The sequence below is a fragment of the Ictidomys tridecemlineatus genome, chromosome 13 (genome assembly GCF_052094955.1).
Source record: "Ictidomys tridecemlineatus isolate mIctTri1 chromosome 13, mIctTri1.hap1, whole genome shotgun sequence".
Classification (NCBI taxonomy): domain Eukaryota; kingdom Metazoa; phylum Chordata; class Mammalia; order Rodentia; family Sciuridae; genus Ictidomys; species Ictidomys tridecemlineatus.
Genome location: NC_135489.1, coordinates 13,726,787 through 13,753,944, shown reverse-complemented (window position 1 = coordinate 13,753,944; position 27,158 = coordinate 13,726,787). Strand labels below are relative to the sequence as shown.

Genomic DNA, 27,158 nt, shown 5'->3' with positions numbered 1-27,158 from the left:
TGGAGTATTACACAGCACTAAAAAATGACAAAATCATGGAATTTGCAGGGAAATGGATGGCACTAGAGCAGATTATGCTTAGTGAAGCTAGCCAATCCCTAAAAAACAAATATCAAATGTATTCTTTGATATAATGAGAGCAACTAAGAATAGAGCAGGGAGGAAGAGCAGGAAGAAAAGATTGACATTAAACAGAGACATGAGATGGGAGGGAAAGAGAGAGAAAAGGGGAATTGCATGGAAATGGAAAGAGACCCTCATTGTTATAAAAAACTACATAAAAGAGATTGTGAGGGGAATTGGAAGAAAAAACAAGGAGAGAAATGAATTACAGTAGATGGGATAGAAAGAGAAGATGGGGGGAGGGGGATAGTAGAGGATAGGAAAGGTAGCAGAATACAACAGTTACTAGTATGGCATTATGTAAAAACGTGAATGTGTAACCGATGTGATTCTGCAATCTGTATTTGGGGTAAAAATGGGAGTTCATAACTCACTTGAAACTAATGTTTGAAATATGATATGTCAAGAGCTTTGTAAGGTTTTGAACAACCAAAAAAAAAAAAAAAAAGAAAATGTGGTATATATACACAATGGAATATTATTCAGCATTAAGAGAATAAAATCAAGGGCTGGGTTTGTGGCTCAGTGGTAGCACGCTTGCCTAGCATGTGTGAGATACTGGGTTCGATTCTCAGCACCACAAACAATAAAATAAAGGTCCATCAACAACTAAGAAATATTTTTAAAAAAGAGAATAAAATCATGGCATTTGCAGGTAAATGGATGGAGTTGGAGAATATAATGCTAAGTGAAGTTAGCCAATCCCCCCAAAACAAATGCTGAATGTTTTCTTTGATATAAGGATGCTGATTCAGAATGGGGTGGGGTGGGAGCATGGGAGGATTAGGGCAAAGTGGTGGGAGGGGAAGGGGAGGCACGAGGGTAGAAAAACTGGTGAAATGAGATGGACAACATTACCCTAAGTACATGTATGAAGACATGAATGGTGTAACTACACTTTGTGTACAACCAGAGATATGAAAAATTGTGCTCTATATGTATAATATGAATTATAATGCATTCTGCTATCATATATAACAAATTAGAATAAAATACAAAAAAATGGGGTGCCTACATACCTTGTACTATTAGGCACAAAACTATAAAATCAGGGTGATGAAGACAACTAGTTTTCATAGAATTATTCTGCCCTGTCAATTCTAACTTAAAGTTGGAATTGAGCATATCATCTAAAAATAAACATTTTAAATGGAGCTTTGGACTTGTCACAATCCACTGTTTTTAGAAATATCAGTGAAAGCAACACCTTTTTTGAGGGGGTGGGAGTAAGGTATCTGATGGAAGAAGAGTATTTATTGGAAGGCTACTGGAGTACCTCAATTAATTAAACATGGCCACCACTAGCTCTTAAACTTTACATCATTAGAAATATTCTCTCAATTCAAGTTGAAAATCTTGCAAAAAGCTCAGACTAGCCTGGCTTGGGTCAGATGTGAACCCCTAAACTAGTCACAAAAAACCATTTAACTTCTGCAGAGACTCAAGGCTGGCAATGGAGGCACAACTGTCTCAAAGGGGGAGTGCTAAGCAAATACACAGATGTCTGCTACACACTCACATTGCATTTACAGAAAGTGTACTTCCTGCAAACTGTCAGTTTCCATTAATTAGTACAAAAAAACACATTACTACACAGGATGGGCTAATAATCAAATGGATAAAGATGGGAGTGATATGACCAGAGAAACAAAAAGTAAGGGAAGAGAGAAGTAACATAGAAAAACCAAGGAATCTACAAACCATCCCTTCCCCCACCTGCTTACCTGTCATGATACCACATATGTATTTGTGTAATATTATTTGTGCATAGAGTAAAAATTTAAAACCAATGAATCTTTTTATTTTAGAAGAGTTCCATAGAAATTGACAAAAATGGTAGTTACCATACACTTCCTTACCCAGTTTCTCCTATATTTAACATCTTGCATTAGTAAGGAAAATTTTCATAATTAATGCACCAATAGTGATATTAACTCAAGTCTAGAATGTTTTCAAAGTTCTTTAGTTTTTACCTAATGTTCTTTTATGTTTTAGGATCCCATCCAGGATGCCACATTACATTAGTAGTCATATCTCCTTAGGCTCCTCTTGGCTATGACAGTTTCTTAGTCTTTCCTTGTTTTTGATATTCTTGTCAGCTTTGAAGACTATCCCTATCATGAGAATTTTTTTTTTCCTCATGATTAGATCAGAATTATGAATCCTAGGGAAGAAGACCATCTAGGTAATGTGTGTTCTCATCATATCACGTCCAGGATACTTGTTATCAACATAACTTATCACTGTTGGTGTTGAACTTGATCACATGGCTGAAATGGTATGATGAATTTTTAATAAGATAAAACCAATTACAATAGCTTCAGAGATAGGACAAGGAAAGCAAAGATGCATTAGTCAAATTGTAATTTTATTTTTGTGGCTTCAAACTTTAAGGACATTACTTCTTATCTGCGAGAAGAGGAACTTTTAAAATATTGACTATCAATTTCTAGCTATTATAGAAATATTGGATGTCACAGGTAAAAGCTAATGTCTGCCAAATTGACAATTATCTTTGTCAGTCATATTATTCAAGTCCATTGAATACATTAAAGAAATACTTCTAAAAATCCATAAATTGCTGATATTTGCTACAAGTGGTATCTGAAGCAAGTCAAGCTAACTAAATTCTGTGAAAAGAATTTATTTGTTCATTAGTTTAAACAAGAGTAATAGTTTTATATGTTAATGTTAGTCCTTTGAGGTCCATTAAAGAAAATTATGACAGCTGATGTTTTTAAAATTTTTGTGACAAAGCATCATTACATATTTTAACTCATATCATCTTCAACAGTGTCTAACCCCAAGAAAACAAGCTGATATTTGTTGTGAATTTATTTTTCAGATAAAGAATGTAAAATATGAAGTCCAGTAGTAGTAAATGTTCCCACATGAAAAACTAAATGATACTAAACAATTTAAACAGAGGCAGGCAGTACATTTTGAAGTTTTCCCACATTAAAGGCTAAAGTAAGTATGATTTTGCCGTCTTCAGGAAAAACTATTCAATTAAACATACAACACCCTATTTTTCAAAACAGTGTGACAAATTGAGTATGAGAGTTTATGAGGACATTTCTATAGTATGTCATCAAAAGGGAGGGAGACTCTCACATGGGGTCTTTGATCAGGTAAGCAGAAAGTCTGGCATATGGCTATCTTCCACTCTTCACAATACACATAAATTAAGCTTCCTTAATAAAGAAATGTACCTATTTAACTTTGATTGACTATGTGTTTCTCAAGTATATTTCATCAAGGAACCCTTCTTATTATGACTTACATTTGTATACAAAGGAACTGATGTTCTATGGGACATGTTTTCAGAAATGCTAGTTGGTGGCTCACAAATACTATAATTCTATTGGTGAGTAAACAACAACTGTAATACATTTTAATATATGATACATCTCAAATGATTTTTTATTTCTTCATAGAAATACCCACTTTTACTCTCTTTAAAAACCATGCTGATGTGTGTTGGGGATGTAGCTCAGTGGCAGAGCACCTGCTTGGCATGGGTGAGGCCCTGGGTTCAATCCCTGGTACCAAAAAAAAAAAAAAAGTATATAAAAAAATCCCAAAACATGTTGATGAAAAAAATGGAAAAATGCTATAAAGATATTACTCTAGTACTGAAAGCATACAGCATAACAATAATAAATGCTTTAAAGCATCTTACAGAGGACAGGAGGACTGTCAACAAGAATGACTGTGAAAAGGAAGGAAATTACTGAGTTATCTCTAAATATACTGTCATTTACATTATTTTCCTAAAAAAATGAAAAAGAGGCTGGGTGTGGTAGCACATGTCTGTAATCCCAGGTATCAGGAGGCTGAGGCAAGAGGATTACAAATTCAAGGCTAACCTCAGCAATTTAGTGAGACCCTTTCTCAAAAGAAAAACAAAACAAAACCAAAAACCAAAAAGGGGTAGGGATATAGCTAAGTGGTTAAGAACATCTGGGTTCAATCCCCAGTACCATAAAAGAATCCCAAGTACCATAGAATAAAAAGAACTTTAAATAACTTTGTGTTCTCAATGTTGCACACTAAATGTAATAATATAGAAAATTAGTCTATTGGTAAATTATTCACAGGCTGCAGTTCATTTCCTAAAGCCTTAGTGTTCCCTCCCAAATTTAATCTTCATCCATGAGATACAGCATGTTTTTTTTTGTTGTTCAAGATTTTTCTACTTGATATGTCCACTTTACTTTATACAGCATTTTCTAATTTAAACCATGTGATTAGCAAATATCTTTAAGTCCTGATTAAGAAATCTAGTACATTATAGATAGAATGAAAAAATATATGTCTTAAACATAAATATATTTTGCCTAAATATCATTTCTTTTTTGGTTATTCAATACAAAAATATATATTTCAAACACTTTAAGATATTTGAGAAAATGTACCATAGAGAGGTTCATTTCTCAGTGAGTCTGAGGGATCCAATTATAGTGCAGCGACATAAGCCTGGGGTTGTGGGTGCACTTTCCTCTTCTGCCAACTCACACTGACCCCAAAAGGCAATGTGAAGAAAAATGCAGGCTTCAAAGAACATAATAATTAAAGATAAGGCACTGAGCACCTTTTATAATGTTGTAATAAAATATCCATTAATTTTTCTGTATGAAAATCTGGGAAAAAAAACTAAATATAAAAAGAGTTAAGTGATAAGTCTTTATGTAATGAATCTTATCTGATTAGTGAAAAAAACTGATAAAAAGCTGGGCACAGCCTTCTAGAGACTAGAGGCTGAGGCAGGAGGAATGCAAGTTCTAGGCCAGCCTGGGTAATTTAGTGAGACCTTGTCTCAAAAAAAAAAAGGACTGGGGATGTAGCTCAGTGGTAAGCGCCCCTGGGTTCAATCTGCAGTTCCACAAAAAAAAAAAGAAAAAAAGAAAAAAAAAAGATATAAAACTCTCTGAGGTTATATGAAAGCTCATGGATTCTCTTTCTGCCAATAGCATTGTTTGCTATGGTAGCTTCTTAGATGTTCACCTTAATTTCATATTATAGACTGATGCATTCGGTCTTATATTAACATCAATAACTCTCTATTAATATACTGATACTGCTGTATTCAGTGTCATGTCATCACAGTAAATTATATTTCATCATAAATAAAAATACAGAAAATATATTTTATCAAATTGAGTTTTGAGCTTTTAAAAATCGTATCTAATCACTTCCCTTCAAATGTGAAAAATCTAGTAATTTGTAAAGGGTTTTCTTGTCACTAATATGAATTAATAATGCTATAACTTATTTCAAAAGCAATTATTTTTTAAAAATGGGACATATACCAATAAAGGTTAGCATCAGCCAAATGCTTCTGGCATACCATGGGCAAAAGGCCAACTCTTCAGTGTTATGTAAAGGTCACTTTAAGAAAAATCTGAATAAAAAATTACTCTCAAAAATATCTTGTCCATTAGAATTAGTTTACAAATGAAAAAAAAAAGAATTAGTTTACAAATGGAAATCTAAATTTAATGAAATGAATTTAGGCCCTTGGATTAGAATCTCACAACCAGAAGAACAGTTTTAACAAGAATTCTTATGATATTGTTTTAACCATTGATTTGAAAAATTCTGTTGAAACAATATATGAAAAAAAACCACTACAGAGGTAACAGATGTTGCATCTACAATTAAAAACTATTCCTTTTAAAAAGACACAAATACCAAGTATTCTACTTTTCCACCCCTAGAAATTCCACGATAAACCATAAATGGAGGAAAAAATGTCAAGGTTAAACTTGCATCTAACTATTGACTATGACACCCCTGGCAATAGCACTAAGTGTAAGACAGTAAACTGCATACTGAAGAAAAATGACAAGAACTTGCAAGTATTTTTCCAGTAGAGCTTTAGTCAATTTGAAATAAGATACCCTAATTGTCTTATAAGTGATATTATTGAGCAGTTAGAACTGCTACAAAACCTGTGCTGAGAGCGGATATATATTTACAGTGCCATGTGGTGAGTCCTTCAAGTTCAGCCACACCAGTGATTTTGGATGCCACCACTACCGCCCTCACAGAAGCATGATCTTCTTCGGGCATATGGGGAGTGGTACCTTGATGATCAGATTGTGACAAGTGCTATGAAACATCACTGAGACGAGCAGCCAGCTAAAAGAAAACAAAATAAGAATGGAGAATGCTTTTCTATAGACATCATTACTGTTTCACAATGATTGAACAATCTTAAAAGAAAAAGAAAGAAAAGGAAGCTCCTTTATCCCAGATATCCTATAAGTTCAGAATTCAAAATATTATTTTTTCTACAGAAATATACAATGCATCAATGGATTCCTATTGAATCCTTAATGGGATTTTAGATGAGCAGGAGAGAGAATCCAGATGCTAAATGAAGGTTTCCATAACATCATATGAGATGGCTTTTGGGTTTGCCATACAGTCTGAGTTTCTTTGTTGTGAGCAGCTGTGCCAGGCCATTGAGAAACACCAGAAAGATGGTCATGGACATGACAATCACATAGTGGCTAATGCTGTAAAAGGAGAAAAATATGCAATCATCAGAGAAAAGAACACATGAGGAAGAGCACAAGATTCCTAAAAAACGTTTTAAAACGGATATATCAATACATGGAATTACAAAGATACCAATGATTTCAAAATAGAGACCAAAATATTTTTTTTAACTCCAAACTTGTTATATAGTAATATGAGTACTGTATGTACTTATTATTAACAATAATAAACTATATAATAAGATCAGATTATGATTTCCAACCTATATTAATGTACCTATTTCACTGACATAGTCTCAGAATTGCAAACTTGGGACTTAATGGGTTAATTTCTACTGGTGACAAAGTCACAGGAGCTTGGTAATGTATACTGGACATTAATAATGCATACTGATTACATATTAATTTTAATTCCAATAACACAAACTACCATTATGCTAAAATAGTGATGAAGATATTTTGATATTATCTGTAACGATTGTAATGTTATAAAAATGTCTGTTGTATGTTATAAAAATTATATTATATAACATAAAATAAAAATATTTTATTATTTAAATTTATTATAAAAATAACATATAAAATTAAAAAATTTATATTATATAACATATAATAAAAATATATTATATAACATAACAGATAAAAATTATTTATATAATAGAAAAAAATTATTTATAACATATAACATATAAAATTTAGCAGTTCCTGTGACTTTGTCACCAGTAGAAATTAACCTATTAAATCCCAAGTTTTCAATTCTGAGACTATTTCAGTGAAATAGGTGCATTAATATAGGTTGGAAATAATAATCTTATTATATAATTTATTATTGTTAATAATATTTTAATGAATATTATCACTAATAAATTCACTTATTACTTTTTGTAAAAGAATAAAACTCTAAGACCATAAATACTTATTTTGAAGTTACCATAAGTGATGTATTTGTTGCTCAATTTAAATTTTTAAGGTGTTCCATAAGTGGGAAAATAGGACATCTGGGTTAAATTTCGAAAACTTGTAGAAAAACGAAAATGATTTTTTTCCCAATTCTTGAACCCTCTGGATTCTATCTTGAATCCCCAAAGATGTCCCTAGGTTAAGTATTCTGATGTTTTAGAGCATGCCATCTTATGCTCTGACGTAAGTTTGGAAGTACTTTGTCAAAACTAACAGTCACTGTAAGTAGAATTTATAACACAAAAATCCCATTATTATGTACAATTATAATGCACCAATAAAAAAAATGTGGGGGAAAAACCCTTTAAACTACTAGTCACTAAGAAAGAAAAACATTACCCAAGCTCAAGTTTTAGTCAAGAAATTTTAGCAAAGGGGAAACAGACACATCTCTTCATTAATCTCATAATCAAAAGCTATTATTATCTTCCAGACTATCAGAAAAAGAAGAGTGATACTATTAGAATTTCTTCATTCTTATCTATCAACAATAGCACATTCTGTTTTCCTTTTTAAGCACAGTACTTATACACCGCATAGAACATATTAAAAATTTTTCAAAGAATGGAAAGAAATGTAGGTTACAGGTCTGACAAAGGTACAGTAGGGGGGAGAGGCTTCATGAAGTGACACTAGTAGAGTACTGCCCATACTAAGCTAAGGTGTATATTGTAAAGTTATTTCTTTTCAATGCCTATCAGTTACATTTAACTATTTACCTTTACAATGGATTTGCATATATATATATATATATATATATTTTTTTTTTTTTTTAAACACTGTTCAACAAAGAGAGGGGAACAATATTTTAGCAGGCCTACAACACAGCTAGTGAGGAAGGGAGTCATTTTTTCTTTCCCTTCTCTCATCTACCCCCAGCAAATGGGAGAATAGTTTCCTTCCTACTTTCCCAACCACTTCACCTTCATAGCTAAGCAGCCCCCAATGTGCCAAATTGCTGGTTTTAGGTCAGCTTTACCATGTTGTCATGACTTTGCTCATTGGTAAGACTCTCAAGACCAAGAAAGAAGGGCTTTCTACTTCGTGCAATTTTTTTTTTTTTAAGTAATGTTACAGTTTTTAAGAGCCTCCAATGGTAAAGTTTTAGTCTGACAAAACTGTCTTTGGAAAGGCTGAAGATCCTTATATAGAATTTCTCTAAGCTTACCCTGTAAAGTAAATATGAAACAAAAAAGGAAGAGCTGGAAAATGAAACAGCAAGGATTATAACCAGTTACATTAGAAATCTGGCTCTGGTCTAGGATAGACACCTTACCCAAGAAGAAAACAATAAAATTAGATCCTTAATTGATGAACAAATATCAACACTAAAGGCAGTTTTTAAAAACTGTTGTTTTCACTATAAAAGTAATGTAATAGGTATTAGACATGAATTTTTCTACTTAAATTTATCTTAGTGTATGTGCATATTGTTTTTTTTTTTACCTAGAATGAATATGATTCTTACCTTCTATTTAATTAAATTACTGATAATTATTCAAAAATAAAAACAACTATAAGACTATTATTATCTAGATGTGCTGGGAATAAAATTATATAGAAATTTATTTTAACATAATACTTTGGAAACTGATGCCAAAATAAACACGATCGTTAAAATTAAGTGAGCCATGCTGACATTTCATTACACAGAATTTGGTATATTGGTAAATGGATCTTACTTTAAAAGTTTTCCCAAGCAAGGTAACTTAAGTTCATCAAGGCACATGGATGCTAGGAAAATGAGATGAAGTAGGTGTGCTATCCCCTACTCCTCCTGCTAAGTACAACTAAACATTTTGGACATTATATAAAACTAACACAAGAAGACTCCAAATGGCAGAAAGAAGGTGGCAGACTGGCTAGGGCTCCTAGAACCCATGAAATCCACCACTGTGGGTTTTCTTTTTGTCTCAAATGTATCAGCTTGCAGAAGGTATAAGCCCTTGGGGTTGGGGCTGTGGCTCAGTGGTGGAGTGCCTGCCTCGCACCCATAAGGCACTGAGTTTGATCCTCAGCACCACATAAAAACATAAATAAATAAAGATTAAAAAAAGAAAGAAAGAAAGTATAAGCCCTGTGGAACTAGGAGCCATCAACTTTTATCTTTTTCCCCCATTACATCTCTAAGGCCCTTTGGACATTCAATTGATGTCTATTATATGAAAAGGATAATTTGTAATTAAAATAAATAATAAAATATTCTTTTGTTTTCTATTACCTCAGCAGATTTAATAAATCAGACTTCCCTAAAATAGTAGTCATAATCAAAATTAAATGTTTAAAAAATTTAAAGAAACAAAAGAATCTCTAGTAAAATGAGTCTTATGAGATATTAAAACATGAAGTGAGGGCTGGGGTTATGGATCATCAGTAGAGTGCTCGCCTAGCACGTGCAAGGCCCTGGGTTCGATCCTCAGCACCACATAAAAATAAATAAAATAATGGTATTGTGTCCAACTACAATTGAAAAATAAATATTTAAAAAAACATGAAGTGAAGTGTATTGCTGGTATTAGAATCATTACTTAGAACAATGGATGAGAACAGAAAGCCTTGACACACTATAAGACAATAAGATAAAGGAATAACTGTGAAAACTCAAAACTGCTCTGACTGGACTCACTTTAAATTTGTAAGCAAGACTAGGATTTTTTTTTTTCTCATTAGTGGCAGAGAACTCTAAGGCTGACTTCATAATTACTACAGAAATCTTCAACTCTATTGTATCTCTCAGACCTAACAGGGCATTTAAAATTTGTTGACTAGTTCCTGAGGTCAAAATCTTCAACTCAATAAACTGCCTAAAAAGTCACAATTTCGTGCTATAAAAATGTTTATTTCCCAGGCTGGGGACCTAAGTCTATATTCAAGTGGTGAGATGACTAAATTAAGGGAGTACAAAGTGCTCATTAGAGAGCCTAAAAGATCAAATCCAGGAAAGCTCCATTTGATTTTGGAAACCAGGCAAGAAGGCTGGGAGCTAGGTAAATGAAGAAAAGTACAAGGACTATAATGCAAAATAATACATTATGGAATGGATAAACAAAATATCAGCAAAATGGATCACTATTTAGCAAAGGAAAGGAACAAAGTATTGATATAAGCTACATTATAGATTAATGTCCCCCACCCCCAATCATTACACAAAGTGAAAAAATCAGGTGCTTATATAAATTGTCAAATCCCTGAGGACAGAAAATAGATCAGTGTGGATGGGTATATATATGTTTCAGTGGTAAAGCATGGGCTTCACATACAGGAGGCCCTGGGTTTAATTCCCAGCACTATGAAGGAAAAAAGAGAGAAGGAGAGAGAGAGGGAGGGGAAGATACAAGGCTGATTAGTGGTTGTCTAGGGCTGGGTATAGGAAAGGGGATAGATTGTAAACAGGTTCAAGGGAATGTTTTGGGTGATGAAAATGTTCAAAGACTAGATTACAGTGATGGTTGTATAACTCTAATAAACTGCTAAAAATTACTGAAATGATTTTAAAATCATTTGAGTAAGTCAAAACTTTAAACTGGATGAATTGATGGTATATAAATTATATCACAATAAAATTTCTAAGAGATAGAAATATCTTCTTACAATGGCCTGAAATTACTGACTCTTGGCTCATTTAAACTAACATCATTGGCAGAAGACAGCTGTAAAGCTCATCAGCATCATGTCATTGAGCCGTAAGGCATCCAGCTCATGATGTTTTGTATCAGTCAAGTCTTAGTGTCATCTAAGCATTAGCAGAGTTAAAGGAACATGAAGTCTCAACTTGAAATGAATTCAGCTGTTTCCACTCTCCCCCAACTACACAAACATCATTTAAGTCAGCAGTTCTCACGGTGTAATATGTGATGGAAGAGAAGGACAGTGTACCAGTGGAGGGGCACATAGAACTGCCAGGCAGGTCTTTTTAGCCCACACAATAAGTGATATAAGCTTGACTATATTCTTCTCAGTCAGGGTGATGGGTTATAGAAGCAGGTCATATCTGTCAGATGTAATGCAGCAAAAAAAGGTTGAGAACCACTGATTTGAATATAGCTTGATATTTATTCAAAGAACAAAGACACTTCATTGTTCACTTATTAATTATATTTAGGACATTCAAGAATAATAGAACAGAATCATGAATTTTCATTATATCTAAAGAGAAATGATAAATACTTTTGCTGTCATTTGTATTTTAATAAGATATAACAATAGAGCATGTAGGAAACAATTAAAGACCAAATGAACACTGCTATCAAATCAAACTGCAGCTCAATCAAACTGATGATCCTGACTCTATTCAACTCACTACAAACACATTTAGAGCGTAAATTTAAATGTAGATTTTTATAGTTGTGAATATTACCTCACAGGAATTTTTTTCTCTAGTTTTAAAAATGCACTTTCAGTATGCCATATAAAAGGCAATACTCTGTAAAGTTTATGACCTGCAATAAATGAAGATAAAGTGTAAAGCTCAAAAGAAGAAAATACTAAATTAGTTCTGTCAGCTGAACACAACATTATGGCCTGGGCAGGATATTTTTCACATAGTTGTTAAATGAGTACCTGGATGCCACAGGTTCTCCAGAGGAAGGCTGCACTTAACCTGGGGCTTCAGCTGAATTTATGGACTGCAGTGTATTCCCTTCAGAGTCCCAATTAAATTTTGGAAAAAATCTGCTCTGAAGACACACTGTAAACAGAGAGTACTATACCTATAAATGGATACATTGTCTCATGTCCTGGTAAGGTGTCTTTATTGTTAAAGAAAGTACTACTTATTGATTAACCAAAAATTAAAAGCTGAAGAATCTCTCAAAAGCATTGGAAATCTACTGCAGTCATTTCAACAACTCTATAAACATTCCAGACACATGCCAGGCTGCATTCACAGGGCTCCAACTCCTCTCTAAAATTCTGGGATAGATTCTCACCACTTCAGTATTCATAACACAATACCACACTGAGGATAAAAGGACAACATTCTATTCCTATGAATAACAGGCATGAAATGGCTGCAGTTATTAACTATATTACTAACAAAAAGGAGCTTGAAAATAAAATGTCACAAAGGGAAACCACTGCAGGAACACATCTCAAATAACCTTGGTTCCCACTAAGGGAACACCACCAGTAAGTTTAATAATAACGGGAGCAAGACAAGAAAAATCTCTGCTTTTCGAATATACTTTCACTTAGGAATAATTAGAAACCCCAAATCTTAAAAGCAACAGTCTCACAAATAAAAAGAAGAAAAAGTAATGATAATGAAATTCTGACATGTGAACCCTATTAACTGGTGTTTTACTTTTTAATCTGGAAGTATATCTTCCCCCACTACCCAAGCCTTTTCCTGGCAATAAATTAGATGTTTATGAAAATGCATGAACCGCTCCTGCCATTAGACCAACACCACATGGTTCACTGAGGCAGTATATGCTATTAATGGTGTACAGGGTAAAAAGGAAAGATTTTAGGATTCTAACTTGCCAACAAGAGCAGGGGGTAGGGCTGGGGTTGTGGCTCAGTGGTACAGCACTTGCTTAGCATGTGTGAGGCATGGGTTTGATTCTTAGCACTAAATAAAAATAAAGATCCACCAACAAGAGTAGGGGGAAACAAAACCAAAACCAAACAAAACCCTCACATTGTAGCATTTTTCTGGGACAATGCCATTTAGAAAGCCTAATTTCCCTAACTCGGATTTCATTTTGTCCCTTCAATCACATTCTCTTAAATTGGGCATTTTTTGGATGATACAATAAGAAGAAAAATACAACTGGGAGATATTTCAATAGAATAATTTATATAGTTTAGTCCAAAACCCTTACCCTGATGAACAGAACTGTGATTTGTGGTTCTTTACTGTATCTGCCTTCAAGAAGTTTTTGAGAACAAGCACCTATGATATGATATGATAATGAGATTTTGACATGTGAACCCTATTATATGGTGTTTTACTTTTTAATCTGGAAGTTAGATCTGGGAGTTAGATCCCTAAGGATAAAGCACTAAGGATGAAGCACTGAGAATGAGATAAACTAGGCTATACCATTAACAGGTTTGCCCTTTATCCTCTTCCCATCCATTTTGGGCCTTTAATATTGTATAGACAAGGCCATCCTAGGTAAACCAGGGAATATGATCACCATATGTATAGTGCAGTTACCATTATTTTAAAGAAAGAACATACACACATAAGATACTTTGATAGCATATTGTGCTCTGTATGCCATTAGTTAACTATGGAATATTTTAATGTGTATACATAATTTACTTAGAATACGAAAACATGGAGTTAACATCCATGTTTATGACTAGTACTGTAGAGAGGAGGGTCATCAAAACATTTTCAGTCTACATGTGCTAATATGCCATTCTGTTTCACTTGGTTTGGATGATGCTCACTATTTTATGCCTTGTATTTTCTCTTTTTGCTATATTTTATGCTCTGATGAATGTTTTATTTCCATGATGACTACATAAAAGAATGCAAGGAATAGGGTGAAAGTGTCACACACATGCCAGGAAGAATGTCATGCTAGATGTTAAATGCAAGTTTTGCAACAGCTCTTTTAAAAATGTATCAAGCAAACACACGTAACAAAAGCAAAATTAATAAATTGTACATCAAAATGAAAAACTTGTGAATCAAAGAATACAATAAATGAGTAAAAAGTCAACTACAGAATGGAAGGAAACATTTGCAAATAATATATCTGATAAGGAGTTAATATCCAGAATATATAAAAAATTCCTACAACTTAACAACAACAACAACAAAAAAACAACTAACCCAAATTGAAAATGGGAAAGTGACTTGTGTAGACATTTCCCTAAAGAAGACATACAGATGTCCAACAGGCATATGAAAAGATGCTCAATAGGAGTTACAGTAGTCAAATTCACAGAAGCAGAAAGTATAATGGTGGTTGCCAGGTGCTGGGAAGAGAAAAATGAGGAGTTGTTTAATGAGCATATAGTTTCAGTTATGCAAGATGAAATGGAAATGGAAATCTGTTGTACAACTGTTATGGTTTAGATGTGGTGTCCCCGAGAAGCTCACATGTGAGATAACGTAACAAGGTTTGGAGGAGAAATGATTGGATTACAGCCCTAGCCTAATCAGTGAGTTGATCCCTGACAGGATTAACTAAAGTGGTAGGGTGTGGCTGGAGGAGGTGGGAATTGGGGCGTGACTTTGGTGTACGTATTTGTACCTGGAAAGTGGAGTCAGTCTCTCTGCTTCTTGATCACCATGATGTAAGCTGCTTCCCTCTGCCACACCCTCTGCCATGATGTTCAGTCTCACCTTGAGCCCCAAGAAATGGAGCCAGCCTTCTCTGAACTAAGGCCTCTGAAACTGTGAGCCCTAAAATAAACTTTTCCTCCTTAGAGTTGTTCTGGTTAGATCCTTTAGTCACAGCAGCAAAAAAGCTGACTAAAACAACAATATGAATATATTATTGAACTCCAATTCAAAAATGATTAAGAAAGTAAATTTTATGTTATATATATTCTGCCACATTTTTTTTAAGGAAAGAAAAGAACTTCAAGGTAAAAAAAGGATAAAAATTGGCAATTTGGGTTTGGTGCTGTTAAATTTAACAAGTTTCACCTAAGTCTGTTTCTGTAGCAGGATGAGAAATTTGTCCCCAAACTGCCTCCACATGTAGTGAACTGCAACCTTACTTGATATGTAAACAAATTAACAACTTATCTCAGAGTATTACAGCTGAGTGTCAGACAATCACAGCAGTTGAGCTTCAGCCAGGAATAGGCTGCCAACTGACCAAACTATGTCCTATAAAGCAAATAAAAAGCTTCATCACACCATGCCCATATAAGGCAAATACTGACTGTAGCCAATCAGGTTGTTCCTGTATGTCACTTCATTTTCTCCAGCTATAAATATAATCTGCACAGGCAATGGGGCTCAGCATTTTGAACTAACTGCAGTCCAGAATGCAGTTAGTTCAGTTCTAGAACCTTTTTCTTGCTCACATAAACTTGAAATTTAACACAGCTATTGTTTTTCTTTTTTAAGAGGGCAAAATACTATGACATGGTGAAGGGCCTTCTGAAATCACTGCAGTTTGAGTATTCTGACTTTGGGAAAAACTGTGCATGAGCCACATAAGGACTTCAGGAAAACCAAAATCAAAACCCAAACTAAGAAACTGAAGATGGTGGCCAAAGTATGACACTAGAAAGACATAAGGATACATGGTAATGACCCTGACAGTGCTGCTAGCCCAGTTATTACCTCCATTTCAAGGCACGCATTCCTCATTCCCTTGTATAATAAGGTAATCAAGACTCCTAACTCATAGGCAATCATTCATTTATGAAAGTTAACACCTAAAATGGCAGAGCTCAAATAAATCTAAATATGGCTTCCAACTCACATGCCAATGAATGTATAATTTTGTATAAAACTTTCACCATGTTAAGCCTCCCAAAAGCTATTTTCTAGAAATTTCTTTATTTAAACTTACGTTCTTTGAAATCCAAATTATTTTTCACATATCATATACATACGTATTAGTCTTTTTTTTAAATCTCTATAGCTTTGCTCATATCCTTCTGTGGGCCTGAAGAACTCTTTCCAAATCTCTAATTCTCTTCATTGAAATTCTACCTTCTGTTCAGATACCAGTTCAAGTGCCAGACCCCACACAGTGTTCTCTCAGTCACTGGAGTCTGAACTGGAGTGGCCCCTACCCACATTTTCTTATATTATAGGTATTATATGTCTTTCATATGGCCTGTATTTGGCCATAATCTCCCAGAAAACAGGGCGATGTGTTAGAATCCTATACTTCTAGGGTTAGAATGTCCCTTATAGGTTATTCATCAGAAGTTTTCATTCAGTGCTTGAATCCCCTATGCAATATCCCAATGAAGCAGTTATATATCTCTAATGCTAGATATGAAGTCTCAAGGCAGGCAATTCCATTCATCTTTGGGAACATAATAATGCCTGAGAATATTTTATGCATGGCAAGTGTTTAATATGTGTTTTTCTGAAGAAATAATTTATATATTAAATGCATATATGATGCAAAAAAGAAAGAACACCTAGGTATGCTACTTCAATCAGTCTTTCAGAACCAGTTTCTCATCTGTAGAACATAAAAATAATTATATTTTCCCACATGCTAGGCAAGTGCTCTTCCATTGAGCCACATCTCCAAGTCCCAATAAATGAATTTTTTCCCCCTGTACTGGTGATTGAGCCCAGTGACACTCTACCACTTAATTACATACCCTGCCTTTTCTACTTTTTGTTTGTTTTGACACAGGATCTTGTTAAGTTGCCATGGCTGACCTCAACCTGTGATCTTCCTGTGTAGCTGGGATTGCACGAATGCTAATCATAATTATTATTATCATCAATTTAATATCTTCCCAATAATTAATTTTCATAATCACTGCTTAACTCAACTTGGCTTCCTCCAGGTTTGAGTAGAATTTTTTCTGTGGCTAAACAATTCAACACCCCCAAATAGTTTCTGGAAACTTCTGGGGATCCCAGGGAAGAAAACATAAACATGACTACACTAAATTACTTAAAACAGCTTAACATGACATTTCTAAAGAAAAATAACCCATAAGTTTCAAGAGAAAAATGGTGACTGTCTTTGAATAAGCAACATGACAAATTGTGAGAGGGATAACTCCTGGACAAAGAGGTATATAGAACTTTCAGAATGGATAGGGGCCTGATACTGATGCAAGAAGGGAAAATAAAAGGCTAAAAGAGGTTTTCTTTGTTTCCCTCCCTCCCTCTCCCCTCTTTTCATCTATTTCCATTTCTTTTTCTTTTAAATGAAGGTGTATATTATTAGTGAGGGAGAAAAATAGAAGATAAGTTGTTCTGTTATTGTGGAAAATACTCTCCCAATTAATTTTGGGGTGAAAACCTCTTTTCATCTATTTCCATTTCTTTTTCTTTTAAATGAAGGTGTATATTATTAGTGAGGGAGAAAAATAGAAGATAAGTTGTTCTGTTGTTGTGGAAAATACTCTCCCAATTAATTTTGGGACAGAAAGGAAACAAGAAAACATATGGAACATATGGGATGAACAAATGAGGATCAAGTAAACAGAATAAGCAAGAGGGGAAAGGTCATGAGTTCATGGAAAGCAATCTTCTGTACTTGAATTCTGGGCATAAAAGTAATCAAGGTAAGCAAAGGGAAGGCTGAAGCTGGGAGAATGGGTATCTCATTATAGCACCACTTTCTTGAACAGGCCTAGCAGAAGTCCTGCTGGGTCGTACACAAAGTTTTAAGGTTTTAGCAGCATACTACTCCTGCCAGCTTCCTTTAACTTTTAACTCTGCTATCAGTCTTTTTTATGTCACAAGGCTTTCCTCTCAAGCATGAATGTGAGATTCACTACTTGTTTGCATCTCCTGATGTATATAAGAAACCATTCTGTTTATTGTGCAGTTTGGCAGTGTGCGCCAGAATGGGCAGTGCCTGTCTGTTAGAGCTGTGTGACCTGTGAAAGCCGTGCCCTATTGGAAACCTGTTTTCTATCTTACCCCCTGCCTTTCAATATTTTCTCTTTGAAGACAGGACTTATACTCTGTACTTTTAACAAAGGTCTCTGGCCAACTTTTCTCACCTAAGATAACCTCATTCTTGGCTCACTTCCTCCTAAACATATTTCTTTCTCCTTTACTTCCAAATTTACATTATTCAAAACTTTCCAGGGGCTGGGGATGTGGCTCAAGCAGTAGCGTGCTCTCCTGGCATGCGTGCGGCCCAGGTTCGATCCTCAGCACCACATACCAACAAAGATGTTGTGTCTTCCAAGAACAAAAAATAAATATTAAAAATTCTCTCTCTCTCCTCTCTCACTCTCTCTTTAAAAAAAAAAAAACTTTCCAGTTAATAATTCCTTTGCAACAATAACAAATATAAGATTAGCTACAAAGCCACTTTTTAAAAAAGAATTAATTAGATTACAATATATAGTCTTTGGGAAATTCTCTGTATGTAGAAGCAATGAAGGGCAGTTGGAACACTAGAACCTCAGTTACAGAAGTTCTACCTTTAACACCAATTGAACAACCGGGTATAATGGCATACACCTATAATCCCAGCCACCTGGAAGGCTGAGGCAGAAGGATCTCAAGTTCAAGGTCAGCCTTGAAACTTGGTGAGAACCTGTCACAAAATAAAAAAAAATAAAAATAAAGAAAGAAGAAGAAAAAAGAAAAATCCAGCTAAATTTTTTCAAGACCTGTGACATGAGCAAGTCAAAATCTCCATAGGGCCAACGTCCTCACCTGTCAAGTGGAGAGAGTAAATATATCTAATGTGAAAGATAATATCTATCTCACTGTCTTGTGATGAGGATGATATGAAATAATGTGTTGGAACATATTATAAATGGTATAGCACAAAACATTTTTGGCAGAGGTGTGACTGATGGCCATCCTTTGACTGACATCCTGGACTCCTACTCAAATTGAGCTTCTGTCTTTGCCTTTTGCCTAATATAAATTGATTCTCTTGTCTCTGAACTTCCATTGTCATGCCTTTTCAGGACTCATATCTCGAACACCCAACTGTTGGGTATATGGATTCTGCAAGCACAACTTTACTCTTATCTTGAGAGCAGTTCTGTGAACAATCTGTGAACAATCTTCCTCCACTTGGGTCCCACATATTACCTCCAATTAAGATCAATGAAACTAGTGACATTCACTCCTTCCACCTATAATTTTCTTCATGCTCATTAGTAATAAGAAATGAAAATAACATCTCCCTCATAGAAAGGTGGGAAGGTACATTCATGTGAACACTGCCCTATATTTCTTTCCCTTTCTAATTAAGCTTGAAAAGAATGATCTAAACTTAAAATTCTACTTCCTGACTTCCAATTCCATTTGTGACTTTTCCCTTTAATTTTTAGTGGAGTTGTACATGCAGTACCAAAAAAGCAATATAATGGAGAAAGATTTATAACGAAAAGTAACAATCTCTCCTTCCTTTTCACCCACTTCTCAGAGCATCCACTGTATTTCTTTTTTGGAACGTCTGCTAGTTTTCTCCCTAACATGAATTAGTATCTTTATGTTGCTGTTTATTGAGCATCAATTTAAAGCATTATTTACTAGGAAAGAGGAGGATTCATGCCCTCCTACTCATTTCAATTTTAGATACTTATCTTAGTTCTTCTGTTTTTCTTTATACATCAATTTTGAGGTATAATTTACATAAGAGAAAATGGAATTATTTGAAGCATCCAGTTAGCTGAGTACTGACAAATGGCATACCCATGTAACCATCATCAATGTCAAGATATAGAACATTTTTAGTCCCATAAAATCTCCCAGTGAGCCTTCCCTTTAAAAAAACTTTAGTTGTAGATGGACACAATACCTTTATTTTATTTATTTTTTAGGTAGTGCTGAGGATTGAACTCAGTGCCTCACACATGCTAGGTAAGCACTCTACCACCAAGCCACAACCCCAGCCTCCATATGCCCTTTTGTAGTCAAGTCTACCCTTGCCCCAGCCCCAGAAACTACCATTCAGTTTTCGGTGACTACAGATTAGTTTTGTTTATTCTAGACTTTTTTTTTCTTGGTGGGGGGGGGATTAAACCCAGAGTGTTTAACAACTGAGCCACACTCCCCACCTCTTTTTTCTATTTTATTTATAGAAACAGAGTCTTGCTGAGTTGCTTTTAGGGTCTAGGTTGTTAAAGCTAAATTTGAACTCAGGGTCCTCCTGCCTCAGCCTCTTGAGCCACTGGGATTATAGGTATGTGCCACCACACCTAGACTATTCTAGAATTTTTTTTTTTTGGAGGGGTACTGGGGATTGAACCCAGGGTGCTTAACCACTGAGCCACATCGCCCCTTTTTTTCTGTCTTACTAAATACACCTCCGACTTCTAGCACTTTATTAGTTATATAAAAATTGCAATGCGTAGGGCTGGGGATGTAGCTCAGCGGTAGAGCACTCGCCTTGCACGTGCAAGACCCTGGGTTCAATCCTCAGCACTACATAAAAATAACTAAATAAAATAAAGGTATTATGTCTAACCTCAACAAAAAAAATAAATATATAAAAAATTTTTACAATGTATTGCCTTAAGCAACTTAGTGAAATCCTGTCTCATAATAAAAAATAAAAGAAGGGCTAGGGATGTGGCTCAGTGGTTAAGCATCCCTGAATTCAATCCCTCATAACCCCCCAAATACAATGTGTATACAAATATATGTGTGTGTATATATACATGTGTGTGTGTATATGTACTTTATCTTTCCTAAAGCACTCCTCATATATAATCTCATTTTAATGTTATCACCAAATTTTCTCCTTTTGCTGTCATCAGTAAAGGAAGAAAAGTAAAGTCTAGCAAGATTAAGTGATTTGTCCTTAGTCACAAAATCAAGGTTAGAGGTGAAAGATAGCTAGGTTCCAAGATGAGCTAGAAGTACTTGATAGAAATAAAGTTGGGAATGTAGCTCAGTGGAAGAGAGTGCTCACCTATCATGGTAAGACCAAAAAAAAAAAAAAAAAAGCTGTCACTTACTAAGAACCTGTGTCTGTATCATAATCTACCAGGCTGACTTCAATATGAGGTTAAATTTATTTCATCAAAAAGCTACTAAATAGAAGTTCCCAGAAAGAAGTAAGGAAATGCCCAAATAATCCTGTTCTTGTATTCACTCCTTGCTCCAGTTAAATTATTATCCTAAGAGGAATGTGAAGATGCCCAGGCAAAGCCAGGTGAACCCGCCTACCAACTGGGTGGCCATGTAGAAGGCTTGAATGATGATCTGGGGGTGAAAACCCTCTTCTATGTATGATTTCACTTGCTTCAGAAACTCTGAAGCCAGCAAGGTCACTGAAGTGGTACCATCAACAGCCTCAGCATCTTGGGACTTGGCAATGTCCACTAAAGGCTTTGCTGCAGGAAGGACAACATCAAGCAGTTTCAGAATAGTGGCCCCATCATTAGAAACTGTTGCTTTGCCTCAGCTGTTACAGTAAGTTTGTCCATGCTATGAGGACCCAGGGTGGTTCTTACAACCTTGGCCATCATCTGGCAGGCACTGCTATTGCTTACAAACTAAGGGATACCTTGGGAGCTATCAGTTCCCTCTTTCGACAGGATAATTGGTGTGGGCATCATTTTGGAAGCTTGATCAATGGCCCGCTAGTCCTCTGTTCTTCCTGTTAGGGCTACCCAGTAAACCCACCCCTACCCCTTTTTTTATATTTTATTATAGACAGGGTTTCATTGAGTTGCTAAGTGCCTTGCTAAGTTGCTGAGACTGGCTTTTTATGAACTCATGATCCTCCTGCCTTAGCCTCCTGAGCCACTGGGATTTAATAGGTGCATGCCACTATGCCCAGCTATAATTTTATACAAATGTAGTAATACATTATATACTCTTACATACCTGGCTTCTTTTACTCAATATAGTTTCTGAGATTAATCCATGTAGTTGAGTGTATCAGTTATCAATTTGTTTTTATCAATAAGTAGTATTCCAGTACATGGATGTAGCACAATTTGTTTAGCCATAGTTATGTGGTGATGAACATTTGGGTTGTTTCTGGATTTGGGCTATTATGAATAAAGACACCATAAAAATTCCTGTACAAGTTTTTCTGTGTACATGTTTTTCCTTCTTTTGGATAAATACATAGGCATGAAATGACTAGGTCACAACATGGTGTGTATTTAAATAACTTTTTAAGAAAGTCTCTTCCCTCTAGGTGTCATCCAGAAATAGAATGGCTACCAGTAAATTCTATGTATGTGATAGAAATTGCTATGTCATGTTTTAAGCTGAGCAGTAGGGGTGCTTTGCTCTTTGGGTTATAGAGGGGAGGAAGCTATGAATGCCAGAATGGGGAAGAGATTTATTTTGAGTAGGCAGCACATATAACAAAGCAGTGAAATTCTCCCCAGACTTTTTTCAGTCTCTTTAGAGGCATCCTCTATTTTTCTCCTGATGGTAAAACGCCTGTAACACTTTTTGCCCAGGAATGGAGGTAGAGGAGAGACTATGGAGAGCTTGTTAATACCATTATTTGGTATTTGATAAACAAGCATTCAATTAATCCCCTCTGGTTCCCTTTTATCACCCTTACTTCTACATTATAGAGTCTGGAGCCTTCTAAGTGTCTTACTTTCCTTTGACATTTCCTGCCTGTAGATTCTGGGGTGTTCCTTCTCTGATTATCCTTCTTATGGAATTTGTTTAATTCACATTTGTGGATATTCCTTCTCTTGTCTTCTTCGCTTTTCCTAGTTATCCTAGTTTTTTTTTTTTAAACTGGGGTCTTGGCAGAGAAGAAAAAACAATAATCTTTGGTCTGCAGCACTCATCCAGAAATTGGTGGTCTAACTCAGTGTAGCAATCTAATACCAGATCATACCAGTAAACCTGTTCTAGCCAAGCTCATCAATGACCACTGATGCTTACTCTAATGCTCACTTTCATCTCTCTGTAACACTTGACACTGTATGACTTCCCTCCTTCCTGAAATACTTAAAAAAAAATCTTTATTTTACTTATTTCTTTTTATGTGGTGCTGAGGATCCAAAGGGCCTTGCACATGCTAAGCGAGTGCTCTACCACTGAGCCACAATCCCAGCCTCTGAAATACTTTTTGATTTCCACAATACTACTCTCTCCTGGGTTTCTCCTGCTGTGTGGCTTCTTTCAGTTTCAATTCCACACTTCTGTTCTCTGCTCTTCATCTTCTCTCACTTTACATGTTTTCCCTCAGTTCTGTGACTCAGTATACTCTTCGAAACCTTGTACTTGCCATGTTCAGACAGCCCCTCACCTAAGAAGCCTTTTGTTACCCTGCAAGGCTGAGAAAGGCACTCTGTATGCCCCCACAGGACATAACAGACTGGTCTAGAACTTCTCCCATGGTCCCAGATTGCCTGGTTAGGGATGTTTCTTTCTCTAGTTATCAGCTCCCTGAGGCCCAGGACTGTGTTTTTATCCCCCAAAAACATACTTAACACTCAGTTGGTACTGAATAAATATTTGCAGAATTGAATTGAAATCATGGATATCAAAAGGTGCTTTGTATTTTATACATGTTATTATTGATGGTAAAAATTAGGTTTTGTACTGTGAAGAAAAAATATGCCAGGTAAAGATAAGCCTCAAGCCAATCAGAGAAAAATCTAAAATTCTTAATTAGTGTAATATAAATTAGTGATGCACATTTCAATGTGAAAATCAAATCCACTTCATTCCTTGGTACCTCTTTAACATCAAACCAATACAGATTTCTCCCATATAAAAGTCTTACTTCTATATCCATAGCACCATTCTTTACAGTAACCAAGATGTTTTGTATGTCCACTGACAGATAAATGGATAATCAAAATGCTATATGTACATATAATAAAATATTATTCAGCTTTAAAGGAATGAAATTCTGATACATATTACAACATGGAAGAACCTTAAGGATATTACACTAAGTAAAATAATCCAGTCACAAAAAGACAAATAGACAATAGAGGCTCTTGAGTAGTCAAATTCCTAGAAATAGAAAGTAGAATAGTGGCTGCTAAGGGCTAGGGAGAGGAAGAATGGGGAGCTGCTGCTTAGTGGGTTCAAAAGTTCAGTTTTGTAAGATGGAAAGAGATCAGGAGATGGTTTAAAATATGATTATGATGGTAAATGGTGTACATTTACCACCATTAAAGATAAAGAGTTAAAAAGAAGATAAAGAGTTTCACACAAAAATGCTATATTTTATCATAATATTTGTCAAACAAATAAAATTCTGACCTATGTCAAAATGAAAATAAATTAATTAAATTGTGGAGGGAGTAAGGAGAGGTACATTAAATACCAAAAATACTGTACAGTATTAAAAACAAACACAGAATAACAGTAATAATAGTGGACATCTATTGAAATTTATTAGATGCCAGGAAAATGCTTTAACATGAATTCATTCCTTCAAAATGACTATGCCAGAAATGCGAGCTTTGAAAGATTAAGTAACTTAATAGTGGCCTCACAGATAAAAAGTGGTCAAAGAGGAACTCAAACCCAGGCACTCCAGTCTAAGCCCATGTTCTGGCCTACTATCTGCCTGGGCACCTTGGGATAAGAAGAAGATATCAAAATGTTCCCTCTGCTTTTGTTGATGAGACAAAAGAAGATAAAGTTAGTGATCTAATAAGTACCTTCTATGTGTCAAGTACATATGGCATATCAGAGATTCATATCAGATGCAGATCTGAGGGAATCCACAGTGTATTGAGAAAGGTGAATATACATACGTGTGTGTGTGTGTGTGTGTGTGTGTGTGTGTGTGTATAAAACAAGTCAAGGCTATATAAGCCGTGAGCTGGCCAGAAAGGCAAAATGTCTAATGAAGTGTCTCATGCAAACACACACAATTCCTAGCACACAAAATGAGACTAAATATAAACTAAATCAAATAAAATCAGTCTATTAAAATATACTCTAAAATAATAATAATAAAAAGAAGAAAACCTCATACTCTGTCTCAGAATGTTTTGGGGGAAAGAAAGAAAAAAAGGTCAACTTCGTGTTCTTTTCAAAGAGAAAAACTTAACAGATTCTGGTGACTGACATTCATATCATAATAAAGAGGAAAAAGATATTTTGTTCAGATTACACTTTCATAAACAATTTTACAGGTATACATGTTAAAGTATTCCCACATTAAAGATTCTAAAAGTCACAAAATATTTTTTTCCAAAGGTAGATTAAGAGAACACACCAGGACACTGTAGTGATCCACTATTAACCCTCCAATTCAAGCAGTTTCTTTTATGTCTTTCCATTGCCCTTTAGTCCTCTCTAGACATAACATTCCCCCTGCCCACAGCATCCGAAGAAAACACTCGCTAATATGTTAATGCCAAGAGTTAGAGAGATGTACCTTGCTTCCAGAGGCTTAAATTAATTGCTATTTTCTATGTTTAATGCAAAATCACATTGGTGCCTTCTGTACTAACATATCATATAAGTTTTACTTTTTTACTACACTGGTAAGAACTATGGGAATATATACTATACCTTGTTCCAATATCAAGCCAGCTGCCATAGTCCTTCACCAGGAAAAAAAAATGCTGTAAAATAAAACAAAATGTGACTTTGTTAAAAAAAAATCTAAAAATAAAATTGTTTTAGAATCATATGTATCATATTTCTTTTGATCTTTCAGAATAACTATCTGCCTAGAATCAACAAGAATACACCTTTTACTGAAACTTTTGCTTGGACTAAAATGATCAATTGTCTAAAGCCAGAAACAGAATTATCATCTAATCAAATAAACATAAAAGTGACATTTTTGAATAACTAGAAATAAAAAACCAGCCAATTCATATAAGACAAACTAAATATCAAAAATATATATCAAAAGAAGCCATATCATCTATTTATCAACTCCATTCACTTAAACTGTTACTGTGTATTAAAAATCACTGTGTTAGTTCCTAGAGATAACTTCCCCTCATGAGACACATAATCTAGTGAATGATTCAAATTATCAGGTGTACCAGCATGTGAGGGAGGGAGGAAGGAATGGAGGGAGAGAGAGAGAGGGAAAGGAGGAGAGGTAAGGGAGCGGGGAGGGGGGAGTGAGTTAGTTAATTACTAGAAAATACAAGCAATTACAGAATCACAGAAGGAGGGGTGTAAGTTAAGGCTTCTCACTGAAAGGTGAAATCTGAGTGAAAAGTAAGAGTCAAATGAAATAGAGGATGAAGGGGAGACAGATGGAGAAGCATGTTTCCAGTGGAGGGAAAAGCCTACACAGGCATCAAACATTCAGATAGTTTTATAGGTTCAAAGTGAAAACCTGGTGTAAAGAGAAAATAAACATGGAGGGGTGAGAAGCAGAAGCAGATCACAAATGGTTTTGCAAGTTAAATTACACAATCTGATTCTTCATGTAGAACTAATCAGGGAATTTCAGCTCTCTTTTATTACCATGTCTTGCCCATTTCTTACTTGGTGAGCAAAACTAAAAGCTGTTTTTGTTGTTGTTGTTTGAGATGCTGGGTATTGGCCCCAGAGCTTCATATATACTAGGCAAGTACTCTACCCCTGAGCTACACTCCCAGCTCTGAAAGATGCTTTTTGTTCTAAAACTATGTATGATCAATTTCAGAAACACTGGACACATAGTTCCACAGAACACAAAATGTTCTCAACTAAATCTATTGACAAGGAAACCTGATTTGGAAGGTACTCAAATCTGTGTCCCTAGACACTTCTGACATGGGATGTTATATAGAAAAACATTAATCTTACTCCAAAAGAGGTATGGCCTTTGTTCTCAAATTACTGGAAGGTCATTTCTAGGCCTTAGGATGTCAATTCTGACAGATGTATTTTGCTTGGGGCATTAGTCACCAGATAGTCTAACAATAGGATTTATGATGGGAGTTTTGGGCCACATAGTACCAGTTTTACCCTGGAAAGACAGAAATTAAAGATCAGTCTTGTGGGTAGTATGTGATCAAGCTCTGATAAAAGACCTGGACATCAAAGCTAAGGTAAGCCTGTCTGGCAAT

The 27,158-nt window shown here is 35.1% G+C and overlaps 1 protein-coding gene across 9 annotated transcripts in view; it reads right to left on the bottom strand.

The window, feature by feature from the left end:
- Positions 1–2,470: 2,470 nt before the first annotated feature.
- Pign (phosphatidylinositol glycan anchor biosynthesis class N) overlaps positions 2,471–27,158 on the bottom strand; it is a 120,174-nt gene continuing 95,486 nt past the window's right edge. For 7 of the 9 annotated variants that reach the window (XM_078029924.1, XM_078029925.1, XM_040272375.2 and 4 more), the window contains 2 exons: positions 25,654–25,706; positions 2,471–6,647 (listed from right to left, as the gene is read on the bottom strand). In XM_078029924.1, coding sequence (XP_077886050.1) covers positions 6,524–6,647; positions 25,654–25,706 — 177 coding nt within the window. In that variant the 3' untranslated portion in view covers positions 2,471–6,523. Of the gene's footprint in view, positions 6,648–11,622; positions 14,526–21,357; positions 21,525–25,653; positions 25,707–27,158 lie in introns of those variants that run through there. The other 2 variants (XR_005727948.2, XM_078029928.1) reach the window with 2 other exon arrangements.